Source organism: Peromyscus maniculatus, chromosome 7 (assembly GCF_049852395.1).
Source record: "Peromyscus maniculatus bairdii isolate BWxNUB_F1_BW_parent chromosome 7, HU_Pman_BW_mat_3.1, whole genome shotgun sequence".
NCBI lineage: Eukaryota > Metazoa > Chordata > Mammalia > Rodentia > Cricetidae > Peromyscus > Peromyscus maniculatus.
This window is the reverse complement of record NC_134858.1, coordinates 45,440,578-45,458,709: the sequence shown is the minus strand read 5'-3', so window position 1 is coordinate 45,458,709 and position 18,132 is coordinate 45,440,578. Positions and strand designations below refer to the sequence as shown.

General features: G+C 41.9%; 1 protein-coding gene across 3 annotated transcripts; it reads right to left on the bottom strand.

The window, feature by feature from the left end:
- Positions 1–2,921: 2,921 nt before the first annotated feature.
- Positions 2,922–17,318, bottom strand: LOC143274247 (NXPE family member 4-like). Of its 3 annotated transcripts, none has more exons than XM_076576240.1 (6): positions 17,039–17,318; positions 10,668–10,773; positions 8,022–8,755; positions 7,421–7,482; positions 5,665–5,871; positions 2,922–3,943 (listed from the first exon to the last, which is right to left on the bottom strand). In XM_076576240.1, exons 2-6 carry the CDS (start codon positions 10,758–10,760, stop codon positions 3,408–3,410), a joined length of 1,632 nt encoding a protein of 543 aa, XP_076432355.1. In that variant the 5' UTR covers positions 10,761–10,773; positions 17,039–17,318; the 3' UTR covers positions 2,922–3,407. The 3 variants fall into 3 exon arrangements, with proteins under 3 accessions (XP_076432355.1, XP_076432354.1, XP_076432356.1); XM_076576239.1 differs by lacking the exon at positions 17,039–17,318 and adding an exon at positions 16,647–16,959; XM_076576241.1 differs by lacking the exon at positions 17,039–17,318 and adding an exon at positions 16,647–16,954 and having other exon boundaries at positions 8,022–8,209.
- Between the last annotated feature and the right edge of the window lie 814 nt (positions 17,319–18,132).

Genomic DNA, 18,132 nt, shown 5'->3' with positions numbered 1-18,132 from the left:
AGCCTGGGACTTGTCCAGGCCGGTCGCCAAAATGACAACTGTAAACCCCAACTAGTAAATTCAAAGGTTACACACACACCCTCATCCACTCATATGACACCAAGGCTTCTGCCAACCTGTTTGCAGTTTTCCCCTTTAAAAACCTCCCATCCTGAGAACACAAGGCCATCCCCCTCCACCCGCTGTGTCGGGTGTTGGATTCGGACCAAGCTAGGCTTGCTTGTTATCAGTAAACCATTGTGTGTTTTGCATCTGATATCATCTCTGTGGTGGTCTTGTTGGGGGCAGTCTCACGACGCGGCCACGACAATTTCTGAGAAGACTATAGTTTCAGCTGGAATCTCACAGAGACCAGTCCTACAGGAGAGGAGAGTCAGAGCACTTTTGAGATCCTGGAACCTCACCCAGTTTTCTGCTCTTCTTCTACTGTAGGGGGATAGCCTGCCATGTAAAAATCACCTGGCGCCAGTAGTTAATGATAAAAAGGAAATGAGAGTCTTTATTCGAAGAGTTGTTTTGTAAGTACCCCACCAAGTTGATATGACACCTTGATATAACTGTTGAATGCAAGCAAAATAGTTGGAGTTTTAAAACATCCATGCTACAATCTACACCCCAGAGAACAAGGAGGGCCCACATGGGGGATGGGGACACATGGATTTCCCTGGAAAGTGGAAATAGACTGGGGTAGACTGAGGGCCTGGTGGATTGCGGGGGGGGGGGGGGGGGGTGTGGGGGGAGGGAGAGAGAGTAATGAAAGAGATGTCTTGGGGTCAGGTAAAAACCTGGTGCCAGAGAGACTCCTACAAATCTACAAGGATAATACCAGCCGAGAATCCTAGCATTAGTGGATATGTAGCCTGAACTGGCCATCTCCTGTAATCAGATTGGTGACTACCCCAAATTGTCATCAGAGAGTCTTCATCCAGTCACTGATGAAAACAGATGCAAATATCCACAGCCAAGTACTGGAAAAAGCTAGGAGAATCCTGTTGAAGAGAGGGAAGGATTGTGGGAGCCAGAAGGGTCAAGGCCATCACAAGGGACCCCACAGAAACAGATAAACTGGGTTCACTGCAGCTCACAGGCTCTGGAGCAACAGCTAGGGACTGACTCAGGCCCTCTACTGGGTGACAGTTGTGGAGCTTGAACTACTTGTGCGACTCCTAGTGGTGGGAGCAGGGCCTGTCCCTAAAGCTTGGCCTGGCTTCCAGAAATGCATTCTTCACACTGGGTTGCCTTACCCAGCCTTAATACAAGGGGAGGAGTTTAGTCCTATCTCAACTTGATATCCCATGTTTTGTTGACACCCATGGAAGACTTGGCCCTTTCTGAACAGGGACAGAGGTATAGATTGTGTGTGTGTGTGTGTGTGTGTGTGTGTGTGTGTGTGTGTGTGTGTGTGGAGTGGGGTAGGAGGTAGGAGGGAATGGGAGGAGAGAAAGGAGAGGAAACTTCTGTCAGATGTAAAATAAATGAATACATCTAATTAAGAATAATAAAAAAAGAAAATACAATAAAATTTATTGGTGGGTTGGTGTTTTGTCTGCATATATGTCTGTGTACCATGTGTATGCCTGATGCCTGTGGAAGCCAGAAGAGAGTGTTGGGTCCCCAGGAAATGTGAAGCACCATGTGTGTGTTGGAAATCAAACCTGGGTCCTTTGGGAGTGCAGCAAGTGCTCTGAATGTCTGAGCCATCTCTTTAAGCACCTTTATTCTTATTAAAAGGTACAATTTAGGGTCAGTGAGATGATTGGGTAGGTGAAGGCACTTGCTACCAAGCCCGATAACCTGAGTTCAATCATCGGGACCCAAGTGGTAGAAGGAGAGAATTGACTCCTAAACATGGTTCTCTAACCCCCATATGTACACTGTGGCATATATCCCTCTCCTAATAAATAAAGATAATAGAGAAAATCAAAAGATAAAAGTGGGCAATGGTGGCATAGTTTTTTAATTTCAGAACTCTGGAGGCAGAGGCAGGCAGTTTCTCTGTTCAAGGCCAGTCTGGTCTACAGAGCAAGTTCCAGGAGAGCGTGGGCTACATAGAGAAACCCTCATTAAAAAAAAAACCCTAATGCAAACAAACAAAAATGTATAATTTATAATATATTTATAAAGAAAAAAGTATAAATTTCTGTTTAATATAAAAGAGTAAAAAAATCACTAATATATTTTTCATTATTCATTCCTGTTTTATTATGTTTTTCATTTAAAATTTTTAAAAACTTTTTTATATTGTTCTAAAATTATAAAACATTAGGTTTCATAGTAGTGTTTCTGTGGGAGCCCACAGAGGTTTCCTAGTGAGATCTGAGCTTGCTTTACCCAGTTCGACTGCATAAGAAGATGATTGGACCACAAGACTGGGTACCAGGTGTTTGGAAGGGTCTACACTTGGCTGTATCTAGCAAGGGGGAGGTATTTTGCCTGGCCCCAGTGTCATTGTTATAAAAAGCCCTTTTGAATAAAGTTCTGGGCTGTAGGATATTGACCCAACTCCTCCCAAAGCTATCCTGTGTTTCTGTCCTTCCTCTCTGCTAGGCCTATCATTCTACCAAATATTAATATTCCTCTCTCCTCCAAGTAGGAAGCCTGGAAAACCTGGAAACATGTGGGGGCTGATCCCCCACATGTTTCATGCATATTTTGTTTTGGTTGATCCAAAATCTTATATTCAAAAAAGCCAGACATTTCTAAATGTATATGGTCTATCCAAACTAAACCTAGGAATTAGAAAAAATTTAAACAGAACCATAATAAGCCATGAGACTGAAGTGATAATTAAAGGTCTTTCTCCAAAGAAAAGTTCAGGCCAAGACAGATTCACTACTGGATACTATGAACTTTTAAAGAAAACTTAACCAACGCTTCTCAGACCCTTCCAACAATCACAAACAGAAGATACAATGCCAAACTCTTTCTCTGAGGTCTGTATTGTCTAGATGTCAAACTTTGAGACACAACCAAGAAAAAAGTACCGAACAATTTCCCTGATGAACATGGATGTAAAAAATCTCCACAAAAATATTTAAACATTGAATCAAAGACATTTAAAAATGTTATACAAAATTACTTCATGTTCCTGGACTCAGAGCAACAGGGAGAAGGTCTCAGCCAAGGGAATCCTAACTTCCCATTGATGAAGAGCAGTGTGGCTCTGATCAGAAAAGAGAGGACCTGATCAAAAAAGGGAGGACCATTTATTGATTCTTTTCAGCTTCAACTTTGAGCAGAAGCCCAGTCTAGGGCCTTGTCAGGCTGAACTGGGTGGATCACATGGACCACAGTGCAGACTAACTCCTTGGACTAACTGGGACATCCTGGTACCTGGTACCTGACACGCCAGCAGAATTCACTGCATCTTCGAACTTCAATGAGTGACTTTCAGAATTATGTGTTTGCTAGCAAATATAATTTAAGAATATATTAATTTGACTTCCAACCACATGCTGTGGTGGATGGACATCATTTGTGCCATATGCAATTGTCATATCCCAGGCATCAATGACACCCACATTGAGATCCTGGAAAATATCTTTTAAGGCAAGGTACTGGGTGTAACCATGGAAGTCACTAAATCTTTCCATATCACTGCTCATCTCCCTGATGTTTTCTGTTTTGAGGACAACCATAGTGTCTGGGCTTCTCAGGAGAAGACGCTGAAGAGCTTTGTGGACATTGAGGGCCCTTCGGATGAAAAGGTCAATGGGGAAAGGTCTGAAATGCTGACCCAGAGAAATGACAATGACCGTGTTTTTCTCTCCTCCAGTTCTGTCAATTATCCGTGCAATGTACTCCATCTCTTTGACTGAGTAGGCCAATAACGTAATAAAGGGATAACCATGTTTTGTCCACTGGATGTTGATGTTTTCATCCAAGTCCACAGCGAGTTGGTGTTGCAGTTTTCCAGTCTCATGCAGATCCACAGACCTCAGTGCTGAGAACCAACAGGCAATCCCAAAACAAAAGGAGAATACAGTTACAGAGATCAACTAGCCACAAATATAGGAGAAAAGATCTGGTGTTTAGAGTCATATAAGCATATGGTATCTGATACTCAAACAACTCAAGGTACTTTATGATAAGGAACTACCCTCTTCCAGAATCATTCAGGTTGAATTGTGCAGGAGTTGGCTTGTCTCTGAACTCAGCTTTACTGGAAGATGATGCGATTAGTGTGTCCATGCTGTTCTCATAGGACATGTTACCTATGCCCTGACCTTATATGAGAGTAGATAGGAAAGGCTATTAATTGATGTTATGTGCAAAAGAAGCCAAGCAAATCTCTGTAATGGCTCCAGGAATCTAAACCTGTATTCTCTGTCCTCCTTCTCTCCCTAAGAGTGGAATGGCACCAAGTGTCTCATCTACACTAGTGACAGTAATATGATGGCTCATTTGTGATGCCCTTCACAAAAGCATTTATCTAGACAGATGCAGACACTTGCCTCAGTGTTACACACACACACACACACACACACACACACACACACACACACACACACCCATTTGTCATGTAGAAATAAAGTCAAGACAGGGTGTCAAATTGTCCAAGATGAGTTTGTGACTCAAAGGACACTTATAATCCCCCCTTCAACCTTTGAGAAAAAATAATCTCTTGAATCTATACACCTCTAAAAGGAAGCACACTATGAATAGAAGACAACGTCCACCCTGTTCCCCTGTGCCAATTAGTCCCTAATCAGAACAGCAAGGTGAGTTGTTCTATCCCTACAGCTTCTGAGAAATTATGTAGTCAGTGACCACAGCTGCCTTGTCCCATGTTTTAATGGGGAAGGGAGGGCTGGCTGAGGAGTCTAAGGCAGGGAGTGAGGCTGCAAGAGACACGCTGGAGAGTCGGGGGCGGGGGGGGGGTAGAACTAGGGTCTCCCTTGCTTCCAACTCACTCCAGTGCTCTTTTCCCAAGCACATTCTGGCTACAGAATCTAACTTTATACAGTATACAGTGATCTCGACCCACTATAACCTACATGCTGAGGGGGGAGGGTCATTCACACCTCAGATGCTGCATGACCTTCAAAAACTGCAACATCAGACCATGTGATGATAAAGTTTCACTAGATTCTTGATTTTCTAGACGAGAGAGACAAAATTATGAGGGCCATTTGTTTACTGGAAATCATGATTTAACATGTTCTCTGTTTCTTTCGGGGTACTGCCTATGTGTTACTGTGCCTTGCAGTGTGATAAATACTTGCTGTCTGTTACTTTATTTCATTCAAACAAATGCAAGGGATAGTGAATATTCTTCTGGATCAGTAGTTCTTAACCTTCCTAATGCTATGACCCTTTAATACAGTTCCTCATGTTGTGGTGACCCCCAACCAAAAATCATTTTCATTGATAATTCATAACTGTAATTTTGCTACTGTTATGAATCATAATGTAAATATCTGATATGTAGATTGTTTTTCTTGACCCCTGGAACAAAGTCTTTTGTTCCCAAAGGACTCATGATCCATAGCTTGAGTACCATGGTTCTAGGAATGATAGTAACATTTTTCAAATAATGCTGGTGGTTCCTGATTAAGAACTATAGAACTATGATGGAGGAGGAATTTCCTGTACTCTTTTTTACCCCTAGAAATGAAAACATAGTTTCCAAAAGAGACGTGAATAGCTTATATTGAGACATACTGTTGATACTGCTTTTGAAGTATTCCATCCACTGGCGGATTGTGGAATCACCCATCAGATGGATGAATTTTCCTCTCAGGCAGTCCTTCATTTTGATGGGAGCCAAACTACAGGAGGCTGGAGTCCAGGTGTTTTTCCAGACGTGCCCACTGGGGACTGCAGATGCCTTCCCGAGCTTGCATCGCTCTTTTGTTGGAACAGCTTCTTCTGCCAAGAAATGAGCAAGATCAAGTCTTCTGAAACACTGTTATATTCACCTGTGTTTAAGAGCCTTCCATCTTTTCCAAAGAACCCTCTAGATAGGTGTGTGCGTGGTTGGTGACAATAAAACGAAGCTTATTAAAGGATCTTCAAAATGGAATGTTTATTTTCAGTAAAAGTTTCCTCTGATATGAGTTTCCTAAGTGATACCTATTAATGTCTATATGAAAAGTACATGGGGTTTTTCCTCTCAGAATAAAAAAGGCCTTCAACTAAAATTTAACTATTTGTTAACCCTGCCATGAGACCAGCCTCATCAATTCTTATATAGGGCGAGAGCTCTTCAATGTGAGCGTGTTATTCCACATGGCTCCTGAGCTTGTCATATGCTCTCATGGTGTCTAAAATGTCACCATGAAAGTATGAATGCTTTGAGATAAATGCAGGGTGAACTTGGCTATAAATAGGTCAATTTGCATTGAGAGAGGCCTGGATGTCTAAGAAAGCCCAGATCTTCCACTTTAGTCTCTGGGTAATGAAGAGACCTGGGAAGGTGTGGGTGTGTGGGTGGCTAGCATGATGTGGCAGCAGGTTTGGGGTCACAATTATCCATCACTCCCAAAGGGTAAGTTAATATTTTAACAACTACTATGAAGGTGCTGATATATATGGGACAAAAGAACTACCATTTCTCTCCCTCTTCCTCTTTAAGTCAGTCTTTGTCTTTGAGACAGGGTCTCCTGTAGCCCAGGTTTGCTTTCAACTTGGCATGTAGGTGAAGATGACCTTGAATACATCCCATTCCTGCTGACAGTTCCAGATTTTGGAAATCATGGGTGTGTGTTTATGTGGTGCTGAGAGTCAAGCCTAGGGCTTTGACCTTCTTGGGTAAGTACTACACATTACTTCTGCAATCAGAAACAGGTGTTTTCCTTCTATGTGGAAAAATGTCTTAGCAATTAGTAAATTTTTCATGATGAATGTGGAGAGACAAAAGATACAGTTGTCTTAAATCATTTTAGGTGGTATTTGTGAGCTGCTCAAAGGGGGGAGAGAGAGAGAGAGAGAGAGAGAGAGAGAGAGAGAGAGAGAGAGAGAGAGAGAGAGAGAGAGAGAGAGAAGTGAATACACATGTGAGGTTTTTTGAAAAAACTTCAAACACCAAGAGTGAAGCATGGTTGCATGGTTGTAAATTGACTCCTAGATGGCACATTGGAGATGTCTAAGGCATAATTCTAGGGAGGCTGTGAAGATGGCAGGAGATGGTGTTGGTGGGGATGAAGAACTAGGTAAAGACTTGGGAGAGAGTTTTGTCATTTGCAGCTTGTTGTGTAGGATGGGCAGATGACCTTCTACCTGAGGAGTTGACACTGAGAGATGTGGGTAGTAAAGCAGGCACGAAAGATCCTAGTGAATCCAAACATTCATTCGCTTACGGACTTTGTGCCTTGGCCCACCTTATGAGAACAGAGACAGTGACCAAGCCCAGCAGAGAGAGAAGGACCTTTAAATGGATCAGGGTTAAGCACCGCCCGCCAAGCACAGAACCACTTACTGTTGCATTTGGAGACACTAATCACATTGGATTTTCCCATAATCTCCACACCTATATTTGACCTTAAAGAGACAGATACAGAAATTAATCTGCAGTGGCCTCAACTCAAGCATAGTTCCAGAACCCAGATTGGCCAATCCTTCTGCTATTTCTCAGTGATAATCTAATTTCCCTGCCTAGAATTTCAGGTCATTTAGTAAGTTTCCATTTATTTGTTTCATAGTTCATAGGAGCCAGGGACCCGGAAGATATGTATGCAAGGCAGTGAATTGAGACACAAAGAATGATTAGAACACACACACACACACACACACAGAGAGAGAGAGAGAGAGAGAGAGAGAGAGAGAGAGAGAGAGAGAGAGAGAGAGAGTTCTCTTTCCTTTTGTTCTTAGTCAACCTGCGTTTTTAGGTTCATTGATAAGTATTACTTATCACCAATGTCTGAGGACCCCTGGAGATTGAACACTGTCCCCAATGAATTCACAGGTCCCCTCGCAAAGGACTCTTCTTACAAAGTCCCTAAGTTACAGTGCTTAGAATACATCTCCTGCATCCTAGATTACCAATTTCTCCCCACAAATGTGAAACAATAATTATTTACCTTTCAAAGAGGCTCCTCTCTTGCTGACTAAGATAGGAAACTTCTATGTTCTTCGAATGCATGTGGGTAAGAGCCGCACAGGGTACATTTGGAGGCTTCACACAGTAGAACGCTTCTTGGTCCTGGGCGTCCAGATATTGGCACAGCTCGACACTTGAGTTTAGAGCCAAGGCACACTCAGTGTGGACCTGAGAGGATCCATTTACAAACCGGCCGGTGAAGATGACTCTGTCGTAGCCCTGTTTCCTTGCTCTCCAGAGAGCTGACACCCCTTCACTGGGATGGATGAGCAGGACAGACAGGGCCACTGTGCCCTCCCAGAACAGAGTGAAGCTGACCAAGTAGGTGCCATTGTTGAAGTCTGTCACCTTTCCAGAAGCTCCTGCCTTCAGGGCTGGGGAGGACATCCTGGCCCTCAGGAAGTCCCCACCATACTCCTTCCTGCGTCCCAGGTGGTCCCTGGCTTCCAACAGCACATCCAGCTTGTCCCCCATGCAGTGTGTGTCTCGAGGGTTGAGGATGGTGGCTGTGCTGTGTGTGGCACTGGTGGTGGTGTTGAGGTGGGTAAAAGGCCTGGGAGGGATCTGTTGGTCTAGTTTCTCTAGGACCTCCCTGACTCTCAGCTCTGTCCCTTTTGGAGAAACTGGTAGGTTCAGAGGCACTGTAGGGTATAAGGATGTTGTGAGCAAATTCCAGTGACTCAAGGGCACAGGCAACTTGAACTGAACCCATATCTGAATGGGCAAGAAATAGAATAGAGAATAAAGGAAAAGTTGCTATTTAATGTAAAATGTAAAAAGTTTTGGTAGGTTAACCAACTTTTGTCTTTTATAGAACACTGAGAGGTGCAGAATTCACATTACATTAAGATTTTGTGGTCACATATGTTTCACACAGAGATGTCTTTATTTAAACTGTCAATGTAACTCTGGTTTTCAGTGACTTATTTTGTTAACCCATTCAACCTCCAATAACCCTTTCTAGGATCCTCTTCAAAATGGTGGTGATATGGGGATGGTGAAAGGGCGGAGCAGTTAAGAGTGCTTGCTGTTCCTAAGGAGAACCTGAGTTCAATTGCCATTGGGTAACAACCACCTGTAACTCCAGCTCCAGGTGATCTGACACCATCTTCTGGCATCTATAGGTATTGCACTCACATAACTGTAAATCAGTTTTTATCTACTATCATGTCATAATTATTTACCTTGAATGGTTATTGTGAATATTATGGAATAATATAGTGTGCTGGCTAATTTGATGTCAACTTGACACAAGCTACAGTTATCAGAGAGGAGGGAGCCTCAATTGAGAAAATGCCCCCATAAGATTGGGCTGTACATAAGTCTGTAGGGCATTTTCTTCATTAGTGATTGATGTGCAAGGGCTCAGCTCATTGTGGGTGGAGCTACCTCTGAAATAGTGGTCATGTGTGCTATAAAATTAGGCCTAGCAAGCCAGTAAGGAGCTCCCCTCCATGGCTTCTTAATCAGCTCCTGAGTCCAGGTTCCTGCCCTGTTTGAGTTCCTGTCCTGACTCCCTTCAATGATGGACTATGATGAAGAAATATAAGACAAATAAACACTTTCCTCCTCAAGTTGCCTTTGGTCATAGTGTTTCATCACACCAATAGAAATCCTAACTGGGATACATGGAAAACTTCAGAAAAGCATTGGATTCATGGCAAGTGGGCCTGTCTCTATGACTTGAATAGATATTTAAAAGTATCCTAGCATGTCAAATGAAGTAATAATAAGATGGATCATTGCTATCAATCACTAATTATAATTTTTAGTAAAGGCAAAGTAGCTTGCATGAACCCAATTCTTGTGTAGATAATAAACTGTGAACAAGAATATTTTTAATAAATAGCTCTCTAAAAGCAGTGAAATCTGAATCAGGACAACTGCACGTTTGAGACTGAGCTTGAGCTGTACAGCAAGAGAAGGGCTAACCTATGCTACAGAGTGAACACTTGCATCACAAAAACAAAAACAAAATTCTGCAAACGAATAAAAGCAACTAACCACTACCACCAACTAAAGCTCCGCTCCACAGCAGAGAAGCAACCAATGAAATAGAGAAAACAAACAACAAACCAAACGCTAACAAAATAAAATATAAGCCTTAAACGGTGCAATGAAGTAAAAGTTTGAATAGATATTCAGACTGCCTGGTACTGGAGGAGGGAAAAGTTTCCCACTCATAATTATCCACAGTTTTCAAAAGGCAGGTCCGTTTCAGTACATAGAAATGAATGCATTCTGTCCTACTGAAGTTTCCTTAAGGCCAGTGCAAACCCAGGCTGTGGACCTTGTCAAACAATGGCTGCACTTATCCACAAGCAGCACAGAGCAGTGTCTGTGTAAGCACACACGTGAATGGCTGCCTATAAAGCTTGCCCTCCCTCTGGCTTCCCTATCTCTGAGAATCACCCTCTGTCCTGGGTCCCAGCTTATACATGAAAGGTTTGGGACGTTCCTCACTTGTTGCTGTGTTTAACAATTGCTGGTTATGTTGGTTCGTTAATGGTGCTTGATAAGCCATATTGAGCACATCCAACTCCATTCCAGTTGGTAGGTCTTTGCAACTTACACTTTCCTTGATACACAACATCAAGTAAAACAGAAAAAGAGATTACTTCTTTACCTTCGATGGGTTTCTGAAAACCGTGAATGAGACCCAGAAGATAACTATGAACAGCAGCACCCACAGTGACTTACGACTGGTCATTGTTTTCATGGTTTGAATTGTCCTAGGAGAGAATCACAGAAACTCATCACGGAATGAAACAGAAAGGAAATCACACACAGGTGTGGCACACTCATGGCTCCTGATTCCTTTGCTCTCAGTTAAGTTATTCTCAGGTGACATCTTGGCCCTCCTGGCTGCCCCTGCTGTCCCCAGCCTCTGTCATCCCATTAGCTATCAGTTTGGAGCCCACCAGCAGCTAAGATACCATGAACCTGAAGTGGGCAGGACAGTCATATCTAGGTGGATTCTCCAGGTTATACCACCTCCCAGATTCTCTTTTCTCTCCTCTCAACCACAAAGAGCAGACCAAATACTTCACCAATAACGATACCAAGAACCGTGACACCATCTAATAGAAGACGGTCTACCAGTCTTCATGGAGTCTCTTTATCACCAGTTTTTCTGCCACCTCTCAACCTTAAAACAAATTACTTTAAAACTCTTACCTATTACTTAAAAAAAAAAAAACCTTTGAAACTTTAGCCCGTTTTCCCCTCCACTTATATGAACATTTGATTTTTATCTGAAATATGATTTATTTTTTTCATCTTAGATTAGCTGGGAGGGGTTACTGCTCAACAGTAAATAATGTAAGAAAAGACAAGTCATTTCGTTTGGACACCACCCTCATTCCTAAGACCTGGGTGAGCTTGGTGGGGAGGCTCCTTCTGTGGCCGGTAGGGTGCTACCATTGTATGGCCTTCCTGCACCATAGCACATCACAGATGCAAGCTTCAGGGCATAGGGTAGAGGCTACTTTTCAGTGGGATTCATGCCTTTCAACCTAAGGGGAAATCTGCATGGCAAAACCACAGTGACCAAGTCAAGCAGAGGCTGAAATGAGGGGCAGAATTTAGAAATTCAGAATTTCTAACAAGCTTTGTCCTTGGAAGAATGACTGGAACTCTTCTGCCTCCAAGGGCTTTTAGTTATATGATTATGAAATAAGTGCCGGCTTTGTTTCTTGATGAAAATCTGGGTAATGAGGAATCACTTGGGTGCAGGTGTTAGTTTTACAATAGAGAAGAATGCATGGTTTTATGTACAGTGTTTCTCCACAAGAGTTCTTACTTCTCTAGATGGATCTCTGTCTCTGGAATGCTAGGACTAATGGTGTGTGCTACCACTGTCTAAGCTCTATATTTAATATTATGGCTGTTCTGTTCTCAGACCCCAGATAAGTTGATTAGAGTGCACAATATTTTGGGGAACACAGTATTACTACATGAATTTCTGCTTGTGTGCAAATCATTACCGCTGTCCTTCAAAGATCCCTGAAGGGGTCTTTCTGTTCTTGATTAGGTGGCTGCTCTTGGATGATTTGACCAAAGATTTAGACCAGGGGGAAGAAGAAAAGCAGGCCGGACTGCCCAGGCAGCTCTGGCTGGTGCAGACTATAAAGACTAATGGATTAGCTTTAACCAGCCTGGCCTGGCCTGGGCTGCTAATGCCTGAAACCTGTCTTGTTTGCAACTGAGCAAACACTGTCTTGGAAAGTACTGACGATGGGTTATTGTGTAACTGCCTTTTAGAAGCCCGGGTGCAGCCTGACCCCTATCTTTATCTCAAGGAAATATGCTCTGTTGACATTTATTCTAGAAAGACCTCTATCCTAGGCAAGAACTAAGAAAGAATGTTCTAGTTTCATACTGTTAGGACCAGGCTGGTCTCAAACTCAGAGATCCTTCTGCCTCTGCCTCTGAGTGCTGGGATTTAAGGCCATCACCGCTCAGTTGGGTTTTTCCTGCAAGGGATGGAATGGACAGAAGGCTGGAGAGGACATGCTTTCCAGCCTGGTGTCCTTTGCTTTATCTGTGTGGCCAGAGATTTTCTGGCGTTGAAAATGAGTGACACTTGGCTGGGTGGTGGTGGCACATACCTTTAATCCCAGCACTCGGGAGGCAGAGGCTCGTGGATCTCTGTGAGTTCGAGGCCAGCCTGGACTACAGAATGAGTTCCAGGAAAGGCACAAAGCTACACAGAGAAACCCTGTCTCGAAAAACCAAAAAAAAAAAAAAAAAAAAAAAAAAAAAAAAAAGAAAAGAAAAAGAATGTCACTTATTTAGAGTTTATTGCTGTGAGAAACACCATGGACATGGCAATGCTTTTTTTTTTTTTTTTTTTTTTAAGTTTTTTGAGACAGGGTTTCTCTGGCTGTCCTAGAACGTGCTTTGTAAACCAGGCTGGCCTCAAACTCACAGAGATCCATTACCTCTTCCTCCTGAGTGATGAGATTCAAGGAGTATGTCAGCACTGCCAGGCTCAAGCCAGGCCCATGGCAACTCTTACAAAGGTAAATATACTGAAAATGTGCACCTATGAAACATGTACATGAAGGTTTACAGCAGCGTGTTGCTAATAGTAAAAAAGTTAAAACAACTCAAATAGCTATCAAATACTGGAGAGAAAATGTGGCTTATTCATACAATAGAATATTATTAAGACATAAAAATGAATGAGAAACTGACAGATTAAATGACTTTGGTGAACCTTCATAATTTCAGTTGTAGATCTTTCCATTTCTAATTTATGAATACATTTGGGGTTATAAATTATAAATGTACTGCCTCCTGTCAACATTGTATATTTCTATTTGATGATTTATGTTGTCAAACATTATATGGAAATGTTTCCAAGTATTTTCTGTATTAACTGTGAATGAATAGAACAAAATAAATTGCCTGTGATGGAAAAAAAAAAAAAAAAAGAATTATGGCCGACTGCCAGGATCCAAGCAACAAGACAAAATACCTTCCTGCCCCACCCCTGTGTGTGTGTGTGTGTGTGTGTGTGTGTGTGTATGAGTGTGTGTGTGTGTGTGAGTGTGTGTGTGTGTGTGTGTGTGTGTGTGTGTGTGTGTGGTGCGTACACACTCACATACAGGAGCTCTCATGCCACTATATATGTGGAGGACAGAAGACAATTGTTTAAAAATAATTTACTTATTTTGATCTCAAGTGCATTGGTATTTCCCCTGCATGTATGTCTGTGTGAGGGTGTCAGATCCTCTAGAACTGGATCTATAGACAGATGTGAGCTGCCATGTAGGTGCTGGAAATTGAACCTGGGTCCCTGGAAGAAGAGCCAGTGCTCTTAACCCCTGAGCCACCTCCCCAGGCCCAGAAGACAATCTGAAGGAGAATCGGTTCTTTCCTTCTAATGTGGGTTCCAGGAACCAAACTCAGGGCATCAGACTGAGAATCAAATGCCTTGACCTCCTAAGCCATCTCTGTAGAGCTTAGTTCCTAAAATAAATGTACACTTAAATATTTGCTGGGAAGTGAAGGAGCATATGGAATTATACTCCATTTACATGTATTATCTCAAATGTCTTTTGTTGTTAGCTGTGTCAGGTATATAAATTTTAAAATCATTGTTTATATAATATAAGTTATGATTTTGTAGAAGGCTTATTCACTTAGCTTCTTATTTTTCATTCTTTTTTTTTTTTTTTTTGGTTTTTCGAGACAGGGTTTCTCTGTGTAGCTTTGTGCCTTTCCTGGGACTCACTTGGTAGCCCAGGCTGGCCTCGAACTCCTTATTTTTCATTCTTTCTTACATTTCTGTTATATCATTTAGGGATATTTTTTCTTGTGCTTAACATCTACCTATAATATTCTATAATTTTAAATCTTTTGGTGGCAGATTCTCAAAATTATATTTTCCCTCTTATTTTATTTTTATATTGAGGGCTATTTTTGCCGAGTATAATTCTGCATTGTCAAGTGTTTGACATATTTAAAGTGCATTGGTTCTTTCAAAGTGTTACTTCTTTTTCCTTTTATTGCCTTGATTACTCCATTCTTGTCTGTTTTTCTACAATCTAGATGTCCCTGGTCTCCACCATCTAGGTAGCTCTCTGATGCTTCAGTCTGATTGAAAATAAAATTATTCAGTGTCCTTTTCATTTGTCCCTATAAGGAAGTTATAGATTAGTTTAAGAATGATGAAAATATAATTCCTACATGTGTAGATATATACGATACACACATAGGTATATGTGTTTATTTGTGTATATATGTATATATACATTCAGTATATGTATTTAATTTTTAATTTTATGTGTATAAGTGTTGTTCCTGCATGTATGTTTGTATACCCTTGCATGCCTGGTGCCTAAGGAGATGTCAGATTGCTTAGGACTGGAATTATAGATGGTGGGGAGCTACCATGTGGATGCTGGGAATTGAACCCCAGGACTTTCAAAAAATTAGGAGAGCAACAATAGCTCTTAGTCAGGCAGCCACTTCTCTGATGTATACATGTATATTATTTATGTATTTAATTTGTTGAGAATTTCACAGTGCACATAATGTATTTCTATCATAGTCACTTTCACACTAAAAATTCTAACTCCTTCCAGATCCACCCCCATTTCTCTTGCAACTTCCTGTCCTGTTTTTAATTTTTTTTGTGACCTATTGAGTCAAGCTGACACCGCTCATACACTCAAGGGTGTGGGAACACCCACCAGAGCTCCTTAGACCTACCAGGGGCCACACCCTTAAAGGAAACCATCTCTCCTTACCACAAAACTCACTGGCTGTCAACAGCTCCCCAGCTAGTGATATGGGCTAGTGAGACCTCCCTGTGGCCCGCTGATACTTACTGGCTACATAATTTGATATATATTTTCTTTTAAAATAAATTCTTGTGGCTGATATACAGAAATTCTAGTGATTTGCTTTTATAGGATTTCCCAGCAGTACACATTCAAATCAGACAATTGTAAGAAATTTATTGGATAGTCCTTCTGCCTACCCTTCATTGTTAGTTTAAATTTGCACCAAATGTAGATGAACATCTGGTGACTAATATTCAGTATTTGCTCTTTCAGTGAGTTCTATTTGATTGAGGAAGTTCTTTCCTAAAAACATAGATTGTAGTTTTTAACACTGTTAGAAGTTGAGCTAATTTGAAAGGCCTTTTCTGATTGATCAGGGTAGTTATGTAATTTTTTAAAATGCATTTTCAGGTGTGATGGAATATATTAATATATTTTCTAAAGTCAAAACATATAACCATGGCTGACTGAAACTCAACCAGGTCAATAACATAAGTCACAATTTCAATAAGACCCTATTGTCGGTATAAATTAATGAGAGTATAAATTAATGCAGTCATGTTTGGAAGCAGTATGAAGTTGTCTTGTTTGTTTGCTGTTTTAAACTGTATCTACTTAGACCTTAAGTCCAGAGAATTCACTGTGTGTAGATCACAAAAGACCTCTTACTGAGGCCCATAAAAAAAAATCCCTGATAAAATTTTATTTCAGTGGACTATGTAATTCTGTATGTGAATAACATGGACATTAATTTGTATTACTAGTTATAAAATCCTTAAGAAAATCTCCTGGAAGATGTCATCTGGCATTCAGAAGCAATCTCCCCCCCCCCCCCCAGGCTCTCGTTCAAGGGGAAGAGCTAAGTGGGGGAAGTAACAGCGTGGTAAATCTTCCCCACCTTTCTTCCTGTATAGTAAACACCTTCACAAAGCAAAACGTCCAAAGACAAATTTTAAATAGATGCCGCTGCTTTTCTGACTTAAGAAGACAACCTTCTATGGAATGGCACCAGGCCAACAGGACAACCCCCTCCCTTTAGAAAGCTTTTCAAACTAACTCTCGACCACACTGAGCTTTCTCACATTCCATGGTCCCATGGCATATTCACATCTACCCCATCAGGATATTATAACAGGAGAAAAACCAAGCTAAGCAGTGTGATCAGCTGCAAAAACATATTACTGATATTTGCTGTGGGGCTTTTCCCTGGGTTGATGTGACAAGCATCTGCTCATGCACAGAGAGCAGACAAAGGCACAGTCCCTCCCCAGTCTATCTAAGTGAACCCATGATTCTCCAGGGTTACTTACAGGAAGGAGCATGGTGACCCAAAGCAGCCCTGTCACCGGTATCCCACCGCAGCATGGGTGAGAACTGCTTCAACTGCACCTGGAGCTCTCTGACCCGACCTGCAGGCAGCTCCTCTGGGCCATCAGTTGTTTACTGCTTTTACAACTTTTGGGAGGAGCCTTGCAATCTTCAGCTTTCTGAGCTTCTAGAACAGTTTTAGATTCTGATCCTGAGTCCTTAGAACTCCCTTCTAGGAAGGCAGGTTTTAATTTGAAGGAAATAGTTACATGACACTTTGGAGCAGAACCAACCGAATATTGTCCAAAAAGAAATAGTAAAAATAAAGGATGCAGAGGAAACAGCTTTTTTTTTTTATTTGTATTTAGTACAAATAAAACTCTTCCAAACTTACCTTGCTCCTTTTCATCTATCTGTAACAGCCTTTTCTTTTTCCACTGGATGCTCTAGTGGTCTGGTTGTCTGGAAAGACAGGTGTGATATGTCCTCCTTCTTTGGCCTATTTTAACTTTCAAAATTAACGTAGTTAACAATGAGAGCTTTGTAATTGTGCAATGTGGTAAAACTTTATTGTCTGACAGAGAAAGAAGAGCAAGGGAGGGGGGAGAAAAGGGAGAAGGGGAGGAAGAGAGAGAGGAGAGAGGCAGAGGGAGGGAGGGAGGGAGGAGGGGACAAAAGAGAGAGAGGAAGAGAGAGAGGGAGAGCACAGTGCAAGTCAAGACAGCAGAGCAAGAGCAGAGCAAGGAAAGAAAGACCAGAAGGACATGAGTCCCCATTTCCCTTCTCTGCATTGAGTTCTTCTTTCTTATTACGGTTCATTTTCATTACAACCCCAAAATGGGGGAGGCGGGCTAGAGATCAGCCTTGATTTGGTGACAGACCCTAACAACTAGCAGCTGTTTCCATGTCTGTGGACAGAAGCAAGGGACTTAATATCTACCCCAAAGGGACCCTTGAATGCCTTAGGTCCTGTAGGACAGTAGGAAGGGTTACCAAATGGGAGTCACTTAATACATATAAAAACTCACACCCCCAAACAGGGCGGGAGTCTCCTAGCCCTGGAGTCTCTCCTCTCCCTGGGGAGCGGGACGGTCTGCAATGCTTGCCATGAAGTTTGCTTCTGTTTGCTCTGAGCTCTTTTGATTCCTCAGTCTATGGACAGAAAGGAGCCACATGCTGGCTGGCATCAGTTGTCACCAAGCAGCAGCAAGCTGTCACCTCAGCAGTGAAGCCTATAGGGTTCTTGGTCTCCATCCTGACAGCCTAGGGAGGGTCTGACTCACTCCCAGCCCCCACAGGGACACAGAGAAGGTCTGAGTTGAAGGAGAATTTCAACAGAAAATTCTGTCCTATTCATCGTTCAAAGGATTGCTAGAAGAATCTGATCCAGGTAATGTGTCTTTAAGGAAGGAGTAGGGAGAAAAATTCCATGGCCTGTGCAGCCTTGTATGGTGATATTTTATTTGTATTAAAATGTTATTTGTATGT